At 41.7% G+C, this 25,900-nt stretch overlaps 1 protein-coding gene across 8 annotated transcripts in view; it reads left to right on the top strand.

The window, feature by feature from the left end:
• Nucleotides 1-25,900, top strand: part of mpp7a (MAGUK p55 scaffold protein 7a) — a 70,816-nt gene that overhangs the window by 37,252 nt on the left and 7,664 nt on the right. For 2 of the 8 annotated variants that reach the window (XM_085172921.1, XM_085172922.1), the window contains exons 3-17: nucleotides 3,464-3,582; nucleotides 8,936-9,013; nucleotides 10,573-10,653; nucleotides 12,652-12,783; nucleotides 12,949-13,030; nucleotides 14,466-14,551; nucleotides 15,072-15,146; nucleotides 15,419-15,615; nucleotides 16,114-16,178; nucleotides 17,586-17,627; nucleotides 18,177-18,197; nucleotides 18,310-18,324; nucleotides 19,082-19,114; nucleotides 24,008-24,178; nucleotides 24,653-24,733. In XM_085172921.1, coding sequence (XP_085029047.1) covers nucleotides 3,464-3,582; nucleotides 8,936-9,013; nucleotides 10,573-10,653; nucleotides 12,652-12,783; nucleotides 12,949-13,030; nucleotides 14,466-14,551; nucleotides 15,072-15,146; nucleotides 15,419-15,615; nucleotides 16,114-16,178; nucleotides 17,586-17,627; nucleotides 18,177-18,197; nucleotides 18,310-18,324; nucleotides 19,082-19,114; nucleotides 24,008-24,178; nucleotides 24,653-24,733 — 1,278 coding nt within the window. The remainder of the gene's footprint in view (nucleotides 1-3,463; nucleotides 3,583-8,935; nucleotides 9,014-10,572; nucleotides 10,654-12,651; nucleotides 12,784-12,948; nucleotides 13,031-14,465; nucleotides 14,552-15,071; nucleotides 15,147-15,418; nucleotides 15,616-16,113; nucleotides 16,179-17,585; nucleotides 17,628-18,176; nucleotides 18,198-18,309; nucleotides 18,325-19,081; nucleotides 19,115-24,007; nucleotides 24,179-24,652; nucleotides 24,734-25,900) is intronic. The other 6 variants (XM_085172923.1, XM_085172924.1, XM_085172925.1 and 3 more) reach the window with 6 other exon arrangements.

Raw genomic sequence — 25,900 nt, forward strand, 5'->3', positions numbered from 1 at the left:
TGATTTGTTGCCAAAAAGCCACGCCATTGTTTATATAATAATTCATATAAATTTAATAACTTGAAAAATGTTAACCTCTAAAAACTGTAAGTATGTCTGTAAACTTCAATTTGTAGATACATTTCATCAAAAATGTTTGTGTTTTGATTTGTATTTTCCTGAATTTGTATGCAGCACACATCCCCACATAGCAAAATTGGTATGGCCCAGATCTGGCCCACACATTTCGCTTACACGTGGCGCACATACCACAAAGAATGACGGCCCTTTGGTGGCCCAGATCAGGTTACCAGAGGTGGCCCACACATGGGCCAGAACAAGGCCAGTTGCAGACACACTGCTGGCCCTGTGCTGGCCCAGAACAGTTTCAGCTCTGGCCCCAGATATCAGCCTAATGTGTACCTTAATCAAGCCATGAAATAACAACATGTGCTGGAACATAATAGTACAAAAGTAACATGACAAAACTGTGTTCAGACAGTGAATGGACTGATTCTTAACTCAGTGCTTCCTAACTACATTCGTACACATTCACACTCTTGACATGCAGACTGGAGGAGCCAGGGATCGAATCACTAAGCTTCCGATCAGTAGATGACCTGAACTACAGCCACCCAGTGGTAAACATGAGTAAACCGTCACTAGGTTTTGGATAAAGTGTACACTCACAAACCTGTCAAACCTGCATTTGAAACGTTGGCTACCATAGCAGTATAGTATTGCAACATGGCAGTTGGGTCTTCTAACTAAAATAGGAAAATAGGAACATAAATAGTGCCATCATTGCCAGACCTTGCCCACATCTGGTTGACATACACCCTGCCATGACACCAGTCAGTCAGAAGTGCCAGCTTGATCCCAGATCCGAGCCAGACCTGTTTTCTATGAGCTTGGGCCACATACACCAAACCACAATCAGGCCAAATGTGGCATGCCATCACATAAACAGTGCCATCTACGCCAGGCCTGGCCCATATCTGGATGATATATCACTTACCATGCCAGAAGTCAGCCAGCAGTGCCGGCTTGACACCAGATCCGGGCCAGACCTGTCTGCTATTTGGGTCCTTGTATGTCACCTGACAGTTCTAGCTTATTAAACTGGCAGGTCATGGTGACAAATAAGATTTTCCATCCAAATCCATCAGGTCTGCAACTTCTGCTGTCACCCTGTTCCCACATTTATACTTAAAATATGTCAAATCTGTCAGCAAAACACCAAACACATGCCTGACAAAAATTCACGCTCCTCAGTGTGATTGCAGTTATCCATCAGTACATCCTCTTCTGTAATTTCTTTTATCAAAGTTCACTGAAAACTATTTTTTCAGCAAGTTTGGCAAAAAAATTTCAAATAAGTATCTTTTACTATCAAGTCTACTGCTTTGTCAGTAAAGCTGTTGCTTGAGGCAGTCTTTCCTCCTCTCTCAACTGGAGAATAGGAAGGTAAATCAAGCCTCAAGTGGATTAGTGAACATGACTCTCAGACATGTTCACAAGGCAGTGTTTGAAATATGTTGTCACATCACTATTCCCCCAGCAGTCTGGCAAACCTCGTAAATCCTCCCATATATTGAGGGGGGTCAATAATTCACCGAGCACCTGGGAGAAAGACAAAACCCAGCGTTCATTTCCTGTATTCAAACGAGTTTGTTTTCATCAGTTCGTATTTTGTAAGAAGATCAGTATAGAGTGGGAAGTGGGCTCCCTTAGCAGCCCTTTCTACACCCATCACCTCATCCCATGTCTCTTTAAATCCTTTTGTTGAATATATTATGTGAGATGTTCTGTAGAGAGTTCCAAGTTGTAAATGATTGAGAGGAGAGTCGGCTTTTGTTAGCTACAAACTTTCTGGTGATGAGGACACCAGAACCTGCATCTGGCCTGCATCATTATGTGTTCTCTTCGTCTCTCTTCCTCCTTTTTTTTTTCACCAGAGAAACGGTGAGGTATGAGGTGCTAACACTGCACAGGAATCATGTCAGGGTTTAGAGAAAAGGACAGGCTATCATACTGATTTATCCTTGGTGCCCAACAGCAGCAGACGGAGAGCATGACATCAGCTCTCCCCCACCTGTCCAGCAGTCAACGTCAACCATCAATCAGTCATTTTCAGCTCTGACTTACTCTGCTTCTGTCTGTGGTGATTTTCTCTCTCTCCTTTATCTCTGTTGCCCTCTGATGAAAGACACTCTCAGAGAGGTAGCCAAGCCACTTGTCTTTGTTTTGACGTTTCAGTGGCTCTGCTGTGGATATGTTTAGAACTTCTTCACGTGATCAGTGTTACTTCAAAGGTTTTAAAGCACCGTGTGGTTGTGTTTGTGGAGTTTGAAACTGGGGGGCCTTTTCTGGAGAATCAGTGAAGGGGGCTTTGATGCAGCTTGACTGCATTCAGTATGAGCCTGACCTTTAATGCATCACCTAGTTTGGTGGATCACAGCCACGCTGAGGACTAGAAGTGAGCAGCAAACAAGTATCTGCTGCCACTCTCCATCAGCTGTGCTCCAAGACTGTGTTGTGTTTGGATGTAACCCCACTCACTCACTGGTTTTGTGCTTTCTCCGTCTTGAGTGCTTCACCTCCCCCCTGCTTAATCTTGAAACCATCAGCTCCCCAGTCTGGTTCTCTTTAAATTGAATTTGAAATCTTTATTCTTTTGGGTGAGTAAAACCCCGAAAGGCCTCGTGGATTTCAGCATCCGCTGTTCTGAGAGGATTCAGATTTAGCCACGGGCCTCTTGTTCCACACTGTAACCAACAAACTTACACATGCAATAGTGATGACCTGTGCATGGCTCACATAGACCTGGATTAATGCAATGTCTGTTCATTTCACTTACTTCTGTTTCAGTTGCTGAAATGGTTTAGTAAATGGAGTGTTTACGGACAGCGAAGATGTGTGCATATGTGCTGTGTGTTTTATTAAAAAAGAAGTTTCATATTAAACTTTTTAAAGTGGGATTCTTCATTCCCTGTTTTTTTTCAGTTGTTTCTAATCATGGACAGAAGCGTCCCTCAAACAACAGGAATTGCTGGAACAAAAGCAAGAAGTAAAGACGGGGGAAGGGAAATAGTTTATTGCCTTTACGTTTCCTCTTCTTTCCAGTGGCAAGCGAGTGAGGGATATCATCGTCTGTTTTGTCGCTCGTAGAAGTTTGAACCATACATTTTTGTTTCTGTTTTTTTAATGCGTAATAGAATCAGCATGGAGGGAAAAGGAAGAGCATCCACAGATTATAATTAGAGCTGTAGTCTGTGTAAGTATGTACTCCTTCCTAAAGGCACTAGTACAGGACTTTGTGTGTTTTGTTTTTACGTGTGCATCTGCTTTCTGCCTGACTCTGGGTGTGTTGGGTGTATACGTATTCATGCACACATACAGCACTTGTGTCTTTTGCTGTGCATGCAACAACTCACATCTCCCACTACCACACTGACCCCCTGCTTCCTCTTTCCTTCTGCAGGTCTGTATGAGCTGCTGGCAGCCCTGCCATCCCAGCTGCAGCCTCATGTCAACTGCTCTGAGGACAACACCTTCCTTCAGGATATGTTTGGAGAGAGAAGTCTCCACTCACTTGTTAAGGTACAACAAACAAATAGAGTTATAGGAATTTCGCCTACATATTTTTCAGAAAATCATGTGTTGTGTAACTCATATATGCATGCACTGATAACTCTTAAATACACTTTAAACGCTTAAGTAATTTCATTTAAGTGCTATACATATGAATACCTCAGTTTAACCAAGCCTAGCTTTAATTGCACATGTAGATTGTGTACAAAGTTTATTGCCAAGAAGACAGACAACAAAATTAGTCACATAAAGAGTCTTGAAAAGAGGAGCCCCCGGCCTCAAAAGCAATTATTATTCATGAATTACAGTCCTATTGCCCTATCTACCTGCCCAGATCTTCTAATTCCTTCCTCTACCAGCAGGAAGGGGCCTGTGGTTTGGTTACTGCCTGTTAAACTATATAGCTGCAGAGATTGGGGAGAAGGTTTGTCTGAAATCTTTCTCTGATTTTTGTTGTTAAATAGAGAACAATTTTTGCCCCTAAACATGGGGTAGTTTCCTGCAAATCAGCTTTCCATTCTTTATTATTCAGTAAATAAATGTAATAGCTGCTCAACTGCTGTGTCTGACTGATTAACTGAGCCATCCTAGTGAGCCAAATGGACAGACAGGCAGACTTTAAAACGCACAGAAGTACCAAACAACCATCTCGTCTTACTCAGAAACCGGATGCAGCATTCAGGTGTACGTGGCTAACATCATGGAGACACCATTAATAAAACCTTAATTGTCCTCTTCCTAAAGCTCGGCCACCAAATCTCCACAGTCCACCTTTATTTGGGGTTTGTGTAAGGTTGTAGAGGGGATACCAAGGAAAGGCTAAACAGCAGAGAGAAAACACACACATCACGTTAATCTGACAGGCTTCCTAACCCAGGTCGCTCATATGGAAACGCTCATGCCTCACCTGTGTAATTACAGCCAGTTGTTGGTCACTCTGTCTGGAAGGAGAGAGACGGTCCAGAGGAGGAGGTGTCACAGATGGAGAGAGAGAGACAAGAAAGAAATAGAGGATTCAGAGCAACATGAAGACTTAAACCAGACATATGCTCTTTCTGTCTCTCTCACCTGTACTCACCAGATGATCAGGACGTCTCACATCCATCCTAATCCGATTATGTTACAGAGATGAAAGAAATATTGTCCAATATCATCTTTCAGCTTTTATTTACATCTGTTTGTTGCTAGAAAATATTCTCATGACACGACCCAGGTGCTTATTTATAATTTGAAAGCCTCACTTGATTCCAAAATATATCCCTTTCCTTGCACTGTCTTACTTTGTATTTAGGCTACCTTCCAAATATTTTCATTAAAGTTCAACTGCAGTCGACTGCAGCCCAGAGTTACCGGATCAAGCACGTTGTTCACAAACAAGTACCTCGGAAATGAGCCAAAAGGGGCTAAATGATGATAGATGAAGCCAAATGCAAGGTTATGATAGGGACAAGGGAAGGAAAAAGGAAACTCCATATTGCAGCAGACGGGTCACAGTATGCTGTTGACTACTGAAAAACCTTTTGAACCATGTCAAGCACACTGGAGGGACAATTAAAACAAGAAGAAAGCTACAGGTCAACCAGTCCCTATTCTATCATTTTGTATTGTCTTGATTGGTAATCAAGGAAAACCCCACAGCCATTACTCCAGTTTCATCCATCCCTCCATCCATCCATTCTCTGCTGCTTTTCAGAGGTGCGGGGGGACTGTGGAGCCTATCCCAGCTGTTTTAGGGCGAGAAGCAGGGTACACCCTGGACAGGTCGCCAGTCTGTCACAGGGTTTTGCTCTGGGTCACTTTGAAAAAGATGTTCAGCTTGTAAAGGGTGTGATGTGAAGTTTTCTGGACAGAGGTCTTCAGCCTGCTTAAATACTATGTTTTATGTCTTCAGGTATTTTGAAAGGTCTCCAAAGTGTGCAACCCGGACCCTTAACATTATATTAGTTCATGTTAGCAAACTAGTGACAGATTATTTCAAACCAATAACTCAGTGGAAAGAAAAATAAAACTAGTTAGCCATAATGTTAGGGCTTATAGATGATGTTCACAGGATGCAGTTAGCACTGTTTTATATAGTGTTAGAGTGTGATTTGACCCCCATTTATCTCAGGATTAATTCTGAGATAATTGGGGGTCTAAAAAAGTTTACAACATGACAGGTTGCCGAAGCATCGGTTGTTACCGAAGCATCCACAGCAGTCCTAACATCCATCAGCATGTCCACAGGGGGAAAACATGTTTACCTCCACGACACGCCTAATGCACTGTGTTTTATTGCCGAGTAATAACGGCTTTATGCAGGATTTGAACTTCTAAGCTGACCTTGAAACATGACTGTTGTGCTGGCCAAGACAGAGTCCTAACAGGCTGTGATTTATCTCGGCAGACTGGGTGGATAAGTCCAGCTGAAATGGCAGTAGCTGTTTAAGTCCAAGATTCAAACTGGAATCTTGATGGGGAGAGACGATGTAAAGACATTTCACACGTCGTTGCGTCGCGTTTTCTTCACTGCAAAGTTATAAAAGTGCATTTTGATGGGTGACATTTGGTGTTTAGGTAATGTTTTTGAATGATGAACAATCATGTTTTGGATTTTGGTGCTGGTCCCTGGTGATTATCGAAGCCAGATGACAGCTTGAAGAGACTCAAATCAACTCATCTACACGCGCTGCTCATGTTGTTGCTAATCAGAGCTTCTACCAGGGCCACAAACATTGAGGACAAATAGCGTCCTGTGATTGTGTCAGAACATTCAACTGACTCTGACTTGCTTTCGTATGGCGTTATTTTTTGCCACTATTCTGAGCGCACGTAAAAAAAAAATTGGAGCGCACGTAAAAAAAGTTTGCAGGTGCAAGTGTTGTATTTTGAGGAGAAATTTATTTTGAGCGAAGAAAAGCTGAATCTGAGTGAACAAAATTCATTGCTGCATGCAAAAAATTTATTTCAGTGTTTGCTATTATCCACACAAACACACAATAGCAGTCCCCTCTCACTCAGTTTTTGCATTTGCGCTCGCTCGCAATGTGTTGCTCGCGCTCTCAACATTTCTGCCCGTGCGTGCTCAACTCTTTCTGTACACCGTTATATTTGTGCCACAAAATCAGCCAATCACAGACTTGAATGCAAAAAAAATCTGATTGGCTGTTTTGGTCTCCAATCAGCTCGAAATGACGAAATGCAATTTCCCAGAATCCATTTCTCAACTCAAACGAGGTGGCGGAGGAACACAGAGTTTGAAATATTACTCTTTCTGGGTCACAAAAGATATTTTCATGTGAGAATGGTGCTGTGTAAACTTAAAATATCTGCTCGATTTATCAAGACATCACATATTTGCAAAAGTGCTCTAACGTTTTCGGAGATGCCTGTTACCCACCAGCTGACTGCATAGCTGAACTGGCCATTGGACATACCGGGCAAACATCCACATGTTTCCTGTTTCTGGCGCAAAGTGGGAGATAAACAAACAAGAGGCGATCAGCTGATCATTGATCAGTTTCATGATTGAAGTAGCAACAGGAGAGGGAGGGGGAGAGAATGAGAGAAGAAGAGGCAGCTGTGCAGCGTAAAGACAGAATAACTCCAGCTTTGTCTTTTTTTCATTCTAGCTGAAGTACGGGACGAATCGCGTTCTTTTTCCCCTCAATACAGATGTATTGTAATTGGTCCAACCCAGAGTTGATCATGACCAATTGGCTAATCCACCACCTGTCACTGTTTATACCGTTACAAAAACAAACAAACATAAAAATGAAAAATCATCATCGGCCCACCGGGCAAAAACGTTAGAGCACTTTTGCAAATATGTGATGTCTTGATGAATCGAGCAGGTATTTGAAGTTTACACAGCACCATTCTCGCATGAAAATATCTTAAAAGTTTATTTTGTGACCCAGAAAGAGTAATATTTCAAACTCCGCTACTCTGTGTTCCTCCGCCACTGCCTCGTTTGAGTTTTGGACGAAATGGATTCTGGGATATTGCATTTCGTCATTTCGAGCTGATTGGAGACCAGAACAGCCAATCAGATTTTTTTGCATCCAAGTCTGTGATTGGCTGGTTTTGTGGCACAAATATAACGGTGTACAGAAAGAGTTGAGCGCGCACGGGCAGAAATGTTGAGAGCGCGAGCAACACATTGCGAGCGAGCGCAAATACAAAAACAAAAACTTTTTTTCGTTCAAAATGAATTTCTCCTCAAAATACAACACTTGTACCTGCAAACCTTTTTTTACGTGCGCTCAAAATTGTTTTACCTGTGCTCAGAATAGTGGCACAAAAATAACGCCATACTTTCCTCCGTATGTACAGTACTGCTACCATCTAGCTTTAAAACATAATCACTTGTGTTGCGAGGAGTAAAAACTATGTCTAACATTCCTAAAACAGATGTTTTAATTGCACAAAGCATCTGTAGCTGTTCAGTGTGACAGCAAACAAACTGCTTTACTTGTCTTTTTCTGTCCTGCTGAGTGATTTTCTGTGACACAGAGCCAGAGGCTCCTCTGTTCCACCTTCCTCCTGGAATGCTTTCTAGGACATCCAGCTGGAAGCTCCAGGCTCGGGGCCCAGCTATCAGTCAGACCTGTGGCCCAGATCCCCTTCACCATGCTGGGCCTGAGGAAGGAGAGATGCAGGAGTGGCTGCTGGGAGGAAAGCTGTCCCTGTCTGTTCCTTGATGGGACCTGACAGCAGCCTGTAGGCTGTCAACGCATTCCTGCGCAGCTGCTTTTAAATCACAAATGGGATATCTGTAGTGTTTTTTGTGAGTCTGTGTGTGCGTAGCCACAAGTGTGCAACTGTGCCTTTGACGTTGTGTGCGTGGGTGTGAACGTGTGCTTTGTGTGTTTATAAATTATTCCATCTCTGCTCCACATATGATGAAGTGGTTTTGCGTATATAAATGAGTGAAAGTGAGCACACGAGTCAGGCTTACTTTCCATTTTAGCAACTCTCCAGAGACGCAGCTCTGTCTTTCAACACTGTGCAGTCACAGCGCTGAGGCTGATAAGGAAATGTTTAGCCAATTTCACCAGACTGTTGAAATGATTTGGAATCATCACGGGGCCACTGGGACATATCGAATGCATGGTGGAAAACTGGATTGTTTGTACAGTGGCTAAGCTAACTGAAATACTTAGTGGATCGAGGGAGTGAAAGATCTTTGTGTGTGCTGTTGGTATTTAAGGACATGATTTAATGAACTGTGCATGTATAAAATGGTGCTGATGAAGGTTGTACATGTTTTCTTACACGTGTGTTTGGAGACGTGCACACGGCTTCTAGCGTGCACACTTTTTCTTCCACATGTGCTCACTACTATCTCAGCCTTAATAATGAATACAATCTGTCCTTTCAGATCCACGAACGGCTGCAGCACTATGAAGAGAGCAAGCCCGCCCCCGTCCTGGAAGGAGCTGCACCTCTGGCACGTGACGTAAGTGTTTTAAAAAACTTGTTTAAACTGATTGATCTTTTTATTGGCTGGGAGGCAAATGAATCGATTAAAGGAACCTTTGGTAAACAGTGTCTGTCTAGATGGGTTTCGGTTAATGGAGGTTTAATTTATTGACTAACATAAAATGACACTTCAACCCCCGTCTGGCCCCGGCCCCACTGTCTAGAACTCCTGGCAGGTGACTGCCACCGCTCAAGTGAAACCAGCATGGCCAGTGCCGTTGGTGTAAGGAAGCGAGACACACCACATCATCAATAAATAGTTCAAATGATGGCCACTGATCTAGAACTGTATGATTGTTATGGCTGACTTGTATCCTTCTCCCTGTTGGAGAATCCTTTTCCTCTTCTGGCTGACTTCCAAACATCTTCATACAAACTCTGCTGTTACCTGGACAGACCACTTGGTGCCATCAGAGAGCACTGGTCTGCATTTTATTCCTCCAGGGTCAGATAGGAAAAATACAAACACAGAGAAAGAGTTCATCAGTGTCAAGTGGCTTTCATGTCAGTTTTTACTGTGTGGGACGGCTTGCTGCTCCTTTCCACACTCCAACCACGTCCAGGAGGATCTTCCATAAATCAGAGCACAGATGGAGGAGCGTGGCCTGGGCTTAAGAAGCAGAGTCACTTGTCTCAGAGCTACCACTCATTCATCATAATGTAGTTCAGCTCAGGCCCAGTGATCAGTGAAGCTCTCAGAGCTCCCATTGTTTCCAGGTTTAACCGACTGTTTTCTTTAGTTCTCTTATTGAAAAATGATCTGGTACAATAGAACATTTATCAAAGGGCAGGTGCCAGTAGGTGGGAGTTCTAGGCCACATGACAAAGTGTGGCCTTGCCTCCAACTGCAATGTACCTAATTTAAGACAAGATGAAGCTGCAGATAAATCTTGTAACTGAAAGAGCTGCATTCTTAAGTCTTAATACAATATGATACAAATAGAAGATACACCAACATAACTTCTTTAGATAAAGCATAACTATATGGATATGGGGCGATCGTGGCTCAAGAGTTGGGAGTTCGCCTTATAATCGGAAGGTTGCCGGTTTGAGCCCCGGCTTGGACAGTCTCGGTCGTTGTGTCCTTGGGCAAGACACTTCACCCGTTGCCTACTGGTGGTGGTCAGAGGGCCCGGTGGCGCCAGTGTCCGGCAGCCTCGCCTCTGTCAGTGCGCCCCAGGGTGGCTTTGGCTGCAATGTAGCTGCCATCACCAGTGTGTGGATGACTGGATATGTAAAGCGCTTTGGGGTCCTTAGGGACTAGTAAAGCGCTATATAAATACAGGCCATTTACCATTTACCATAACTAGTATGTTTATCTCTCTAAAAGCAAGTCCTCTATTCATTACTGACACAAGGCACACCTTGCAGAGTTGAACTGTTAATTACAAACCAGTACCAGTGGTTTTTCATAATGCAGACTGCTGTTGTCTTCTTGTCGAAGCATTGAATGTTCACATGCACTCCTGAAAAAGAGAAGCATGCTTAATGGTCTGAGCACATTTGTGTGAACATTGTGTCCTTGACTTTTTTCAGGTGTCTGATGAGCTGGAAGGCAAATCAGCCAGTCAGGATGTCAAAGAGCTTCTTAAACTGCTGGCAAACCCACATGTAAAGGTGAGTTTTGCTTCTGTTCTTCGTGGCTGGATTTGCTTATTTTGTACTGAGCAGATTTTAACAAACTAAAACCACATATTCTCTTTGTGGAGGATTGTATTATTCCATCCAAAAAACAGCAAAGCATTTGGCAATTCTGGCTCTGGATCTCTGCTGTTTGCACAGCAGCCACATTAAAGCGTTACAATCATCGTGCTGTACACAAAATAACACGCCTGTTAGATCCAGGCCTTGTCTCGTTTTCTTGGCTGCCGTTGCTGACCTCGTTAGCCAGATGCAGACAGCTACAAAATAAATTGACACATTTTTATTTTCTAATGCATAACTGGGGCCATCCATCAGGGCCTCCAGGTGTCTCAGCCAGACAGAGCTGCCTTCACGACGGCAGGATAGAAGCAGAGTTGGACAGGCTCCGTTTTTAATCCGCTGTCGTCATGCTTGTTTGGGCTCTGCCAGAAACAACAGCTCTCTAGTTCTCCCCCAACATAGCACACACACACACACTTACAGTACATGCAAATATTCAATACCTATCAGTGTCAAACAGCAGGGATTCAAGAGATGGTGGTTCCCAAACATGGATTTTTCAATGTCTGAGCTGGTAATTATGATTCATTTCCTAAATTCTCCAAACACATTAAGAACAACTACATTAATCTGTTCAAAGACAAGTGTGGAGCATGTGATTTTACAGGTGCTACAGGTACAGACACACATATTTCACCAGGCAGCACATATTTTAGACATAGAATCAGCAACTCCACACACACCTCCATCAAACCGGTACTCATTGGGCTCATTACTATGTTTTTCCCCTGCACCTAACACATATAATTGCTGCTGTAGTTGCGCAGTGGTCTCTCGGCTCCAGTGCAGAATGGGGTCAGCCAAGCAATTCCCCACCAAACAATGGAAAATGTTCTTTCTGCTACTGCTTCCTCCATTGCTGGCTGGTGAATTTTGGCAGACGGTGTAGCAGCACAAGCCAAAGAAGACAAGCTGGAGAGGAGTGGCATTTTATCTCTGAAGTAGGATTAAAACCAACCATTTTTAAAGATTTCCTGGCTGTGAGATTTTCTTTACATATGTTATTCATTTGGGATTCTCTTGATCGAAAGAAGTTATTCTTTTTAGTTATAATAAGATAATCCAGACTCTTTGCCTTCCAAAGACTCACGTAGCTCCAGTTGTGTCTCCTCCTCTCATCTGCTCCCAGTTAGCAACATCTTGAATGCTGTACTGCAGCATGCTCCCATGTCATAAAACACACTGCTTCTCTTCTCACCATATCCTTCTCTTTCTTCCCTGTTTCTCTTGCTCTCCACCCCTCTACTTTTGTCTGGCACTTTAGTTGGAAGATGTTTTTCTCACTTTCCCCCCTCTAAACCACAGAAAAAGCATCACGCGTCCAGCTGCATCTTGGTCCGGACCCACAGTTGTTAAATACTTAAAAAAAAATAAATGTCTCCTGAATGGCATCATTCCCGTCTGCGTCCCGTCTCTTTTTATGTCTGCTCGTGAAAGTGTGAAATATCTGAGCTGAGAACTTCGCTTTTGAGTCTTCACCACCTTACCCTGCAAAGCGTGGATTTTGTGGTGGTCACATTGCCCCCCCCCCCCCTTCCATTTGCAGCTCTTGCTGAGCAATGGTGCAGGGCGAGCCTGGGTTGCCTTTAATCAGAGAGATGTATGGAGGGAGAGCACGGGCCTAATGGCAATTAACGCTTGTTCATCTACAAGCTCTGGCCTTGAATGCTTTCAAATCCATCACCCAGCACATGAGGGAGACAACCCAATTCATAACCATCCTCCCTGCAGTCTGCAGTTTTTCTGTCCTGCTTAAAAAAGGAAGTGATAGATCGGACTCTTAATAGCATGCATGGCCATACTTTATTTAGCTAAGTGGACTGGGGTAAAGTTGAGGCCTTCATGGCTTGACAGATAACCCTTCCCTGTTATGTGTTTCCTCCCATAAATCCTATTTTCTCCTTTTTCTAGAGCCTCCTGTCCGTCCACGACGCAGTTGCCCAAAAGAAGTATGACCCCGAACTACCTCCGCTGCCTGAAGACATCGATGACGATGAAGATTCTGTGAAAATTATAAGATTGGTCAAGAACAAGGAGCCACTGGTAAGTAACTTAACAATCATCCTGTGTGCAGTATCTATCTGTCTCTACGCCTTAATTTTCATCTGAATACCTTTTACAGTAATTTTAGGTCATTGCTGTTTGACTTGCACATGATAATGTCATAAAGGTAGAAATGCTGTTATAGTGACTATTCTTCTTTTATAGGGAGCAACAATAAGACGTGATGAGAGCACAGGTGCCATCATTGTGGCCCGGATCATGAAGGGAGGGCCAGCTGACAGAAGTGGTTGGTTCCAGCCTTTTTCTCTCTTTTATAAGTTTGCCTGTGTGTGTGTGTTTGTACTCGATTCTACTCGGTTTTCGGTCATTTTCTGTCACTGAGTAGCACCTGAGTTTACATAGGGTCGTTATAGCAACTCAGTTGAAAGTCCCATGATGTCATTTGTATACAACACAAGCCCAGCACACAACAGTGGACATGGAGGCGTTGGTATACCTGTCCGATCACACTGTTGGTTTTTCTGCACCCATTTTCCTGGATGCCGTGTTTCAAAAAGGGCAGTTTTGATTAGGGATGCAACAATACCAATTTTTTCAAACCGATACGATACCGATACTTGGATCTGAGTACTTGCCGATACAGAGTACAAAAACCGATACTTCTACCACACACACACACACACACAAATGCAATGAATTGGAAGACAGGTTTTATTTTATTCTCTGCCGATAAAAAATAAAATCTTAATAAAAATGACCACAAAAAAATTTCAAGTGAAAAATAAGCACTTCTGTTAAATTATTGCAGAGTCTCCACATTGTAATTTAACAAAATATCACTGAACTATTGGCACCGTCTCGAGCTTTCAGAATAATAAATAAACACTTCTGTTTATTTATTATATTTCATATCGCAGCTTGAGTATGCTGAGAAGACGGTGCAATCCTATGTTTTCCACGACCGGCATTGGCTGGTCATCCAGAGCGATAAAATGAGTCGAGCCTCTGTTATTTTAACTGCCCGTGGATTTTCTCTTGACATTTTTTATCGCTTTTCCAAAACCTGAGTTAAAGTTGGCTGTTCTGATCCACACTGCTGGCATTTTGTTTAGCCTAGCTACAGCCGCCTCCAGTTTCTCTTTTTTATCTGGAGCCGCCAGTCTCACTCGCCTAACCCTGTGCCTGTTTAGCGTGGGATGTCCCCCTAGTGGCCAATCGAAAAACTACAACAGAAATGACAAGCCACCCTCTGATTAATGAAATAAGTTGGTATCGGTTCATGGTATCGGTTAACTTTTACGAGTATGAGTACACACACATTTTACAGTATCGGCCCCGATACCCGATACCAGTATCGGTATCGGTGCATCCCTAGTTTTGATGTTTGTGAAGGAATCACTCTCATGACTCATCAAGTGACATAATTGACTGGCATCACATGGTGGCATGGAGTCTGTTGACGTCACAGTTTCAGATCAACTCAGGTTGCTCAGAACGACTGCTCTAATAGGTATCAGGTGCTGCCATCTAATAGAAAACCCTAAAAAACAGAGTCGAGTCAAGATGAGCAAAGTAGATACTAGTGGAAAAGAGCCATACAAGTCTGTAGTGTGGAATATATTGGCATTGCACAGAATTTAGTACCTCGCTTACATCAGGGCGTTAAAATAATAGAATGCCAGAATGGCTGCAAATTAGTAACGTCTGTTTATGTGTGGCAGGCTTAATTCATGTAGGGGATGAACTGAAGGAGGTCAATGGAATCCCTGTGGACGACAAGAAACCAGAGGAAATCATTCGTATTCTGGTAAGTCTTGTCTTTCTATGGACGTTTGTGACACTGAGGGCTTTTCAGCTCCACTCCCTTGGTACCAGCCTTTGTTTATAATGACAGAAACCTCCCCTTATAAACTCATCCACAACCCAGGCCTCCCATTGCCGTGTTGAAACCAAACTCTGGCCTTTCTCTGAACGTCTGTCTTGGCCGATAGATCACATGCATTGAGTCTCTGTGGATGAGGCCGATGATGTGTAGTTCCTCCACGCAGGCCGAAATCAGCTCTGTCATGTGCCTGGGGTTTTAAACTCTTAAGGCCTCCTCAGACACAAAAGTCTTTGAGCTCTCAACACTCCTCCTTTACACCCCTGCACTGTACTCCCTAATTCTGTCAAGAATAGTTATACTATCCCACTAAACCTTCTTTTGTTGAAAAATCAATGCTTGACGCTATGTCACTGTAACTAGATTAGGTCTCTTATAAAATACTTAAAAGGATTGGAAAACTATCCTTTAAAATTACTTCAACTTCTGTTCCTACATTATTTAGGCACAGTCACAAGGAGCCATTACCTTTAAAGTTGTCCCTGGTGTAAAGGAAGAGGCATCTATCAAGGAGCCACAGGTAGGTCCTGTCTTTCTCGGTTATTTGGTTTATCCACTTGTTAAGTGATTTAGACCCTTTGATAGTGGAAAGTCATTGAAAGACCATCTTGGCCATCACTTGCGGCGTTTACCATCGATTGCTGTAATCTTTTGAGAATAATCGCTCTGAGCTTTGGTGAACCACCTTTAACCATGATGACAATGTTTTAGAAGGAAAACATTTTATATACAACATAGTGAACTTCAATCCTCCTCTTTGTTTTCTTGCCTTTCCATCATGATGATGTACAGATGTTTGTGAAGGCGCTCTTTGACTACAACCCAAAAGATGACAACACCATCCCATGTAAGGAAGCTGGTTTGCCCTTCAAGAAGGGTTGCATCCTACAGATGATGAGCCAAGATGATGCAACCTGGTGGCAGGCCAAACACGAGGGCGACACAAATCCTCGTGCTGGCTTAATACCATCCAAACAGTTCCAGGAGAGGTGAGAGAAATAAGGCTGACCTTATTGGCTTCAGTGCTGTCACTGTCATAGTTGTTCCATCTTCTTTCTCTCCCTCTTTAATCCATGTATTCTTGCTTCACTCTGCCAAAGTAGTCTGGGTTTCCACACATTTTCTGGTCCAAAGTGAGTAATAACAGAAAATGATAGCGCTGGTACCAATCCACATTAAACTGCAAGTGGATGGAAAACGCACATCAGAGCAACACAGAACTCAGGAGGCTTGGGCAGAAAGAGGAAGGCTGACGAGTAAACCTGAATTTTATATTCAGGTTTATTAATCTACTTTTGTCAATAGAAAGATGTTCTGTTCTTCACCTCCTCAATCTTTGGTTTCACCAGTCTCAGCTGACAGAATAGAAATGACGGATATTGTAGAGCAGGGTTTCTGTAGCATAGCACAGTGTTTATTATTCCCAGAGTGACCATAAAAACTGATGGTTTTCTTTTTTCTGTTCTTTCCTTTTTCTCCTTTTTCAGGAGACTTGCATTTCAGCAACCTGTTACAACTCTTTCGTCCCTAAGGAGGTCTACTAGACGATCATGTAAGCATATATTATTTGCTGTGTTAGCGACTAATAAACCACAACAGGACAGTTGTCTTTAACAGGTGGATGGGATGAAGGGAAGAATGGCAAAAGTGAGGAATGCTGGTCAGGACAGTTTGTGGAGTTCATTTCTGAAACAGACTCATCATTCTGCTGATTCCACCACTGGAGTCTTTCGTGTAGTTGTGTAGTTCACGCTGGTCGTCTGGAGAAGCAATTTAGATTTATCTTTGTTTTCATTTTCCTTCCTGTCTGCTCAATGTTTCTCCCTTTCTATCCAGAGTCTGTTCCATGTGTCTCTTACAGCCTCTTTGTGTGTTGTTCACTAAGTCATGTCTTTTATCCTGTCTTCCTTTGCTCTCCCCAACCGGTCACGGCAGATGGCCGCCCATCCCTAAACCTGGTTCTGCCAGAGGTTTCTTCCTGTTAAAAGGGAGTTTTTCCTTCCCAATGTTACCAAAGTGCTTGCTCATAGGAGGTCATGTGATTGTTGTTGTAGTCATGCAGGAGCTTTAATATGAAGTAGGAGAGGGTTTGCCCTCTGGCTGTTACTCTAGCTAAAGAGATAGCTGATTGATTTTCTAAAAGCATAATGCAGATAGCAAAGATAAAAGACAAGTTCATGTGAACTGGTATTGTCACTTGGCTGCCTGGCTTCTAATTTGCATAATCACTTATACTCTTGGGGTGATGATGATGAGGGTAATAACAAGGATGGTTTTGATGGCGGCCTGTTATTCAGCAATTGTACGTGATTGACTCCAACTGCAGAGTTCAACTCCTCATCATCACTGCCGGATTTATTTGGACTGTAATGACAGTATTACAGTATTATTACATTATTACCCAGATTTTTCCAATGTAAACATCCCTGGCAGCTCACCCATGGACTTTATAAAGGTGGACTAATCATACATCTTTATGGCAGTTGTCATCACATTCTTTCTTTAAGGTTTAGTTTCAAATAAATTAGATCATTAAATCTTGCTAAACTCTTATTCACAGTACCGTAATTCTCATCCTTCTTAAAACCACATTTTGAGGTTGCTATCCCAACTTAAGATGCCACATTAGAGCAGGAAGAGGGCAACATCAGTGGGAAAACTGACCTGACCACTAACATTTGAAACAAGATGTCAGATAAAGGTACACACACTTCAGAACAGTTGCCGCTCTCGTGCCTGATGCGTCTAGCCTACAAACAACCTTGCACAGATAGGTCTTGACTGTTGTTTTGGTTAGACATTAATTCTGGACATGCTGAACAACACTCTGGAAAATGAATGCAGTGATGTAAGGTGAGCTTCATACTGTTAAATACTTACAGAGGACTGTATCAGTATTACAATATCAATCATTTGGAGGCTTATGAATCTAAATGGCTTTTTCCTCCCCTGTAAATAGTGACTGCACCACAGACATGTACCGCAGATTGTGTATCACTAGGTAACAATGGATATACATATTTTCTATCAAAATAGGAGCAAATAGAAAGTAAATGTTTGTTATATTCTCATAAAACCTGAACTCAAGCTCCACTTACTGGTGTTTTTGTAACCTTTTAGTAGCAGCATGGCTTATGAAGGGTCTGCACGTGTTCTTTTTAAACTCAACCTTAAAAAAGAAAGAAGTTAAGGATAAGATTTCCTCAATGAGTTCCATCAATTTATGTCATGACAGCTGAGTGTACTGCAACTTCCTCTCAGAAAGACCTGACGAGTGTTTCAGAACCAAGTGGAACTTGAGTTATTTTATTATTTGAAACGTAGATAGTTAAACTAGTGATACCATTAGAGTGATACTGGGAGTTACTGTGTAGTGGTCAAGCTCAGTATTTTTCACAAACATTACAAAACTGAATAGAATTGTTTGCTTTTTCAGTGTTTTGTGAGAAATGACTGAATTGAACCTGCATAGGATGTTTGTGGATGTGGCACTCAGCTTTAAAATGTTTTATAATGTTCTCTCTGTTGTCTTTTGCTCTGCTTTTCTAAGATGATGTGACAGTAGAGTTTGGTAGGTTTCTTCTTATATTTCTTCCTCATCCCTGAGTTATGTTTACTTTCCTAATCTAATATTTTGTTTAGTATTACCTAATTTCCATTCCTTGCTTCTCTTGCACTCAAAGCTGAAGAGATTGAAGGTACTACTTTTCTGACATCCTCCACCGAGTAGGACTTTACTAACCAAACCATCTGTGATTGGTTCCCCTTCATGCTATTTGTGTGTAATGAGGTCCACCTCTTACCTCATCTCCCCAATTGACCCATTAAAGCTATTCACCATTTAAGAGTAACATCAGTTGTCACAGTCAATGGTTCCTCATAGATTTTATTGACTTTAACATTTTACAAAGCCTCATCTTTCCTCGACTCATTTTCATAAATGTGGACATCATTTTTGAGAATCATCCCGTCACAAGTAATATTTGTTGGACTCAGTCACAGCACAAACTGATTCACTGTCTCCAAGAATCGTCCAACACCACAGCCAAGAATGTAGTGGCCTGTAAGGCTAAACGGGGCTCAGCCAGTTAGCTGGGATCATCAACATTTTTCAACATTGTTAGTTCTGTAAAGAAAAAGAGAGTATTTTGTTTATTGTGGTCAACATACTTTAGCTGCTCACTAGATGGAGGTTATATGTAACCTGTCCTTGAATTTACCTCTACATGCGGGCTGTCATTCTGGGCAAAAGGCCAATATTTAAAAATAAAGAACACACTATAAAATGTAACTCAACCAAAATTGATCCCAAACCACTCTGACCACTCTCTTCTTAACAGCACCTGTGTGTTTTTCCCTTTATCATATTTAGAGGGCTGCAGCTCATTTCTGACTATTCTCTTTAACTTGATGTTGTGGTTCTCTTTTGGCTCCTTTGTTTCTTTTCATCACCAGAGGATGCTGATTATAGTGGTGGATTTCACCTAGGTGAGAGATTGTCTTCTTTTGTCTTCTTGCCTTCTTTTCCTGCCAAATGTGGTCATTTCACTGTTACATTAAAAATCAGGACAGTGGCCAAGTACTAGAGTTTTGTTTTTTCTACTTGAATCCTTCATATATCATCTTTTAAGAACTATTAAGTCTATAAATGCTGAACAAAGAAAGAGTAACCATTTAAAATAAAAAAAATCTTTGACCTGTTCTTCTAACTCTCAGAGCGTTATAATTCACTTGGACTCTGTCATAAAAACATAAAGTGTAGTTTTGTACTTTCTCACTATGCTGTGCTATTTGTGCTCCCATGCTGACAGCATGAGTGCACTGGCAGATCATGTCATGGATTTGCAGTATGTAGTTATCCTGTTCTGCCTCTGCTGTGGGTCTGAGGACTTCTTTGAGAGGTTCTGGTTGGAGTTGCCTTAAAAGAAAGGTTTGTGTGCTTCGCTGCATTGTGGAGGTCCGGATGAAGGCCGGTCTTGCTGATGTGGTTCCAGTCAAACTTAATGACAATTACCATGGCCCACTTTAGTTCTGCAACCACTTTAATTCCAGAGAGCTGCTTCCAATTCCCTGTCTTGTACAGAAAATGTTTCCCATCATGTTTTTATTACCACTGTCATTTGCACATTACAGCATTTAGACTCCAGATTTCACAGGATATCCAGAGCACACGCAAGTTTATAAATGCTACATTTGAGTCATGTCTGCCAAGCTCAATCAGGGTCACTCCCAAAGCCAAACTCTTTTTTGCCCAAAAAAGTCCAGCACCTTGAGTCCAGCAGCCCAGAACGAGGTTTAAATGAAATGAGAGAACCTCAGGAGAAGAAGTAAAAAATAGTGAGTTATAATAACATCTTTTCTAGGAGAGTACTTGCTGCATGGCTTTTCAGCCTGTTGGATGTGGTTGTATGATTTAAAGTTGGCCTGTCCCTAAAAGTTTGAAATCTTAGAACTTACAGATGCTTTTGCAATGCTGCTGAGGTTGCATGGGGAAATAAAGGAGTGGGAGGGGGCGGCAGTTGTTGTCCTTAGTTTTTGGTTTGTTTTCTCTCCATGCCTCTCAATGATGCAACGTCTGTAAGGTCCATTGCCAGAGAAATTCTTGAGCACTACTTTAGGATGAACAGATTCCTGATTTTACAGCCAGCGAACTTGAGAATGAAATCTCTTTAGTAAGCACTGTTTAGAGGCTACTTCGTTACTGTACTTAAGTAGAACCTTCAGGTATCTGTACGTTACCTGAGTATTTACTCTTAGACTACGCCCACACGTACCCGGGTATTTTTGAAAATGCAGATTTTTCTATGCGTTTGCACCTTTCGTCCACACGTAAACGGCGTTTTTGGTCACTGAAAACGGAGATTTTAAAAAGCTCCAGCCAGGGTGGATATTTTCTAAAACTCAGTTTTTGCATTTACGTGTGGACGAGAAAAACGCAGAAAACGCAGCATCAAAGGTGTGCACCTTTTTTGACGTCACACTGTGCGGCACGTTATTGTTTCGGTGAAATGAATTTCTACAGTACTGTTACTGTTAATTGTACTCTCTGCAGTGTTTAAATGCTTACATATACACACACAGTTACTGTCCCTCCACACATACTACTCGGTTCTGCTTCTATGCAGTGTTGCCAACTCCTCAGTAAGGAAAATCGCTATTGGTTGTCCTAGAAGTCGCTAGAAGTTGCTAAATGACGTAATCACCTAATTTGCATAATTGGTCATGCTAATGTAATTGTAACCTATGTTGTTGGAGAGAGAAATAACATCGTGGAAGAGACATAAAGTGAGTAAAAAACGTCCTAAATGCATTTAGAGTTTATTTAGAACTACAAATTAAATTTCTTTTAGCAATTATTGTTTTTTTTAATGTCACAATTCCAACCCTGCTCCTTTACCCGGGCGTGGACCGGCAAAAGTGACCCGAAATAGGCACTCTGGTGGAGTTACTTTGTGTGTGTGTGTTTATAAGTAGTTTTAAACCTTGTGATCCACAAAACAGCATAAGAGTAAATGAATAAAAGAAGAACTGACTGCGTTACAGCACCCGCTGCTTGTTGAGAGTAAAAGCCATACGCGCTTTCACGTCTTTTTTCGACTTTTTTTTAGAAAAAAAGTCGCTAGGGGGTCTGAAAACTCACTAAATTGACCCTGTGCACGAGAAAATGCTAACTTCCTGGTTTGAGACCGGATGTGGGGTTGTACATTTCCGGTAGCTTTACTTTGCGGTCAATCGCTACTGCGAAGATATACTCCAAAATTGATGTCCAAAACTCGAAAACGGAACGATCGCGTTAAGTTACAAAGAGGAGAAGGTGGGAACACTCACCACTGTTGTGTCATAAAAATCTAATAATCAATTTTGACGTTTAAAGAGTTTAGATCGATCAGTTGTTTACATCATTAAACACAAGCAGAACTGCATCACCCCATGCAGAAGACACATCGTCCACATTCAGAAGCACATCTCTGTATAGTGACTGGTCTTATGATTTAAACAGGCAAATGTTCAGCATTCAAACTACAGGTGAACAATAGTCAAACCAGATGTTTCCCCGTTATGTCGATATCAGCTAGTCAAGTACACACCTACACAGCATGTTAACAAACCGTGAAAAAAAGCCACACAAAAAATTAATGATTGCTGGTAACGGTTTCTATACATTAGTATTTACGAAGGGTATGTTGTGACTTACCCTCAAAATTACAGCGGTCCCTCGCTATAACGCGGTTCACCTTTCACCTCGCTGTTTCGCAGATTTTTTAGTGCAAGTTTGCATGCTTTTTTACGTCCTGCGTCCTGATCGCTGCAGACGATCTCCTCCGTCTCTCCCGTACAGTACAGAATCGCTGCATCTATCGCTAGCAGTGTGACTCTGAAGTGCAGTGCTGTATGTCCACGATGTACACGAAACGTTTTGCACCGTCAAAAAATAAAATTGGCTACTTGATTTCACCTATCGCTGGTTATTTTTAGAACATAACACCCACGATAAACGAGGGACAGCTGAGAAATATAACATTTGAATCCATTTTCTCTTTTCCCCTGAGGCGTGGGGGAAAAATATCGACAAGTCGATGAACATCATTTACAGATATATTGGGTAAATGCCCGAGACATCTATAGAAATGTAAATCGCCGCTTTATTTATTTATTTGCTTAACTTGTTTTGGACCGTAAACAGGGCGCGAATAGGACACCGGAAACAAAGCTCCCCACAGGAGTTTCCGCACCGGAAGTAGCATATGCTAACGTGCACATAGTCAATATAGCGACAAAGTCGCTAAGTTGGCAACACTGCTTCTATGCCCCAGCTTTGTTTACTTTTTCCCACCGAGGCTTCTAGACTTCTGATTGGCCAACATTTCTGCACGGTTAGGAATATATCGCCACCTGCTGCTTTGGCGTGTTCCTAGCAGCGAGTTCCTTCATTTCTGCCTTTACGTGTGGACGGGATTATTTTTTAAAACGAAAACGGAAAATCTCTGTTTTCAAAAATACCCGTGTACGTGTGGACGTAGCCTTATTCTCTACATTTTTGGACAAATGTCATTTTTAAAACAGTCTTGTTACTTTAGTCTCAACAGTATCAGCTGAAATTGAGTTGGAAAAAGTGCGTTTGTCTGTATGTTTTAGTCAGCTTGTAGCTAGTGTTACAGAAGAGTAGTGAGTATAAAGGGAGTAACCTTGCTTCACAACATAATGTTTCTACAACATTTCTATCAGCTCAACAAACATCAGCAGACTCAAGCTGTTTGTGTGCCGTTGGTCTCAGTGTGTCGCTAGTTAAAGGTCCAGCTGCTGTATTTCACAAGAGAAAAGAAAGAGAGCTAACTTCACTCAGAGACGGAGAAAGATAAGAAAGTCAGGACAGGAGAGAAAGAGTAGAGATTATTTTTAAAGCTGATGTCTGCTCTGGGACATTTAATGACCTGCAGATTTAAAGGTTACATGTCATCATTTTTAATCACACATCACATCTGTATATGATGTGTTTTGACAAATGATCTATTTTCATTGTGTGAGTATACTAACTTTGTGTTTCTATAATATCATGTTTGCAGAATAAACAGGTTAGCTTGCATTAATGTGGTGAAATCACAGTAAAGCTCTGTGTTGGGCTGATACAGAGCAGCTGTGGTGGTCAGGGTTAGGTTACATCAAGTGTAGAGATTAATTTACATTTAAGCTGATGACGTTTAGATTCATTCACTGATTTTAATCTTTATACCAACTTTCTGTTTTCATTTAACTGTTTGTTTGTGGAAGTAAAGTCACTTCCTGTATGTATCTGTGTGTAAGTGTGCGTCGTCCCAGCTTGTGTTAAATATGCTCATCTTTTTCCTTCACCTTTTTGCACTTCTACTTCACTGAAGGGGCTTTGAATCAAAGTAGATATCAGTTCCTTTCCTTTTACTAACTTGATCGTGTTTGGATCATCTTATGAGGCTTTCCATAACAAATGAGCAAGCTTCGTTTACCCATACATGACTTGTTCTAAAATTTGGAGCACATTCATTGTCATCCTCTCTGTGTAATACAGTTTCCACTGGTATGGAAGACAGGATGGTTGTTGTTGTTGTTGTGTAATTAGTTACCTGTGTTATTTTAGTGAGTGTGTCAGTGGGTGCAAGAGGAGAGAGGGACTGTATTTTGGATGATGATAGACCTATGATGAGTTTTCACCTGTTTGATGTCACCTGGGGAAAGTAATGTTTGTGTGGAGGTGTTTGCCAAGATCCTGAAACAACTATAAATTGAAGTCCACAGTATTTGTATGTGTACATACGGTTGTGCTGGATTTTACACAAAGAATTTTCTTTTTTTGTATTGATTGATCTGTTTCTTCTGTCTCCTCTTTTGGCTCATGCTGACCTCCAGCTGGGTTCAGGAGAAGCTTTCGCCTCAGCAGGAGAGACAGAAAGACCACCAAGTCCATGTACGAGGCGAAGAAGAGTGAAATGTACGACATGGCTGACGTGCCCACGTACGAGGAAGTCGTCCCGTACCGCAGGCAAAGGGGAGACAAACACAGGCTGGTGGTGTTAGTAGGTGAGTGAAGAGGAATTGAAGTTCTCAAACTCTGATGTCGCTGCTTACCTCACACACTGTTGCTGTTATACGTGGCATCATGAAGGATACCGACTTTAATGAAAACCTCATTGTCACATAGAGACGACAGAAACAATAAAGGTGGCTCAGCTCTACAAGAGAGAAGCTGAATATTATGTTTCTCTATCATCTGTTCCTAAGAAGTGAATATGAATAACCAGAAATTTATTTTTGCAGAAAAATAAGTGATTTTAGATCTTTTGGATACAAATTTTCATTAGTTCATCATTTGATCCTATTAGACATTTGAATTTATATTCTCATCATTAGTGTTCGAGGTCTTCAGTTAACCTCGGCGACTCTAACCACCAAGTACAGAGGAAAGATAGTTTGAATGTCTCATATCATGTTATGGATGTGATAATAACGTGATGAGGAGTTTGGCTGAGTTTATAATTAGATGTTTGTGTGTAGGACCCACGGGTGTCGGCTTGAGTGAACTGAAGAAGAAACTGTTGATCTCTGACCCCCAGCACTTCAGTGTGACCATTCCACGTAAGTGTCCTGTAAAAGAGACATTAGATGTCAGTGTGACTAGATGTGTAAATAAAGGTTAAATCAAAAAAAAAAAAAGCCCGCCAAACTTTGGCTGAACAGTATAGTTCATTTGTCTTTCTCTCTGCATATTACTTTGTTCTTATCTCTGCGTGTGCGTCTTATATGTGAATGTGGGTTTTATACTAGTTAATAGAATAGAAGTTAATTCGCTGACCATTAAATGTGGTGTTCCCAACTACCCATCCTTTTTCTCTTTGTTTCATCCCAAAGAAACCTTTAACCTCCTAGGACCCTGTGTCACATATGTGGACATCACATTTCGGGTTATTTAGACTAAAATAATCAATTTTGCTCTACATGGGCCTGATATCCCCTTACGAGGACATTATACTGCTTCTGTTCTATCAAACTTATAAACAAATATCCTCATTTGTGGCTCTTATTTTTCTTAAAAACAAAAATAAGGTTAAAAAAAATCTGGTAATTCTTTGTTTTTTCATTCATCAGGCCCCAATCAGCCCAAATATCAAAGAGAAATTAAAAATGCATGCTGTGGAAGAGTTCGGGTCTTAGGAGGTTATTTGTGTGCCGAAACTAAAGTTTCTGTCTTTCTTCCGTTCTGTGCTTTATCTTGAATTGAGGATGCAACATTAAAAGCAAGACAGAAATGAAATAAAATAAAATGTAATAAAAACGTGGCTGTATTATTCTTACTGTTCTCACTATTTGAAATATTTCTTTACATAGAGATTTTTTTAATTATTGAAAAAAAGAAACTTTTATGACTTTATTGTCTTCCCCCAGCTAAAGTCTGACACTTGAAATGCCCCCTGTATTAAAATCCCATTGGCGTGGCCTTTTTTTTCCACACAGCCTGTTAATTGTTCTCAAATGTGACCTGTGCTGCTGTTGTTTAATAGAGCCCAGACAGTCTGATTCAGACCCGTATAGGAAGCGTATGGCACAGGTCCTGGCTCTCATTGAGAGGAAGGAGAGTCGGAAAGTGTCTCGTCTCGCTCTTTTTGAATGTTTGATCGCTGCCAGTGGACACATGGATATGTTTAACACTTGCTGTTGTTTCGGGTTAAGCCCAAAAGTGTTGCTTCTTTTGTTAATTTGAAAACCGGAGCTTTGGAGACCACCGGCTCTCTCTCTGTCTCTCTG

Source organism: Neolamprologus multifasciatus, chromosome 9 (genome assembly GCF_963576455.1).
Source record: "Neolamprologus multifasciatus chromosome 9, fNeoMul1.2, whole genome shotgun sequence".
Taxonomy (NCBI): Eukaryota; Metazoa; Chordata; class Actinopteri; order Cichliformes; family Cichlidae; genus Neolamprologus; species Neolamprologus multifasciatus.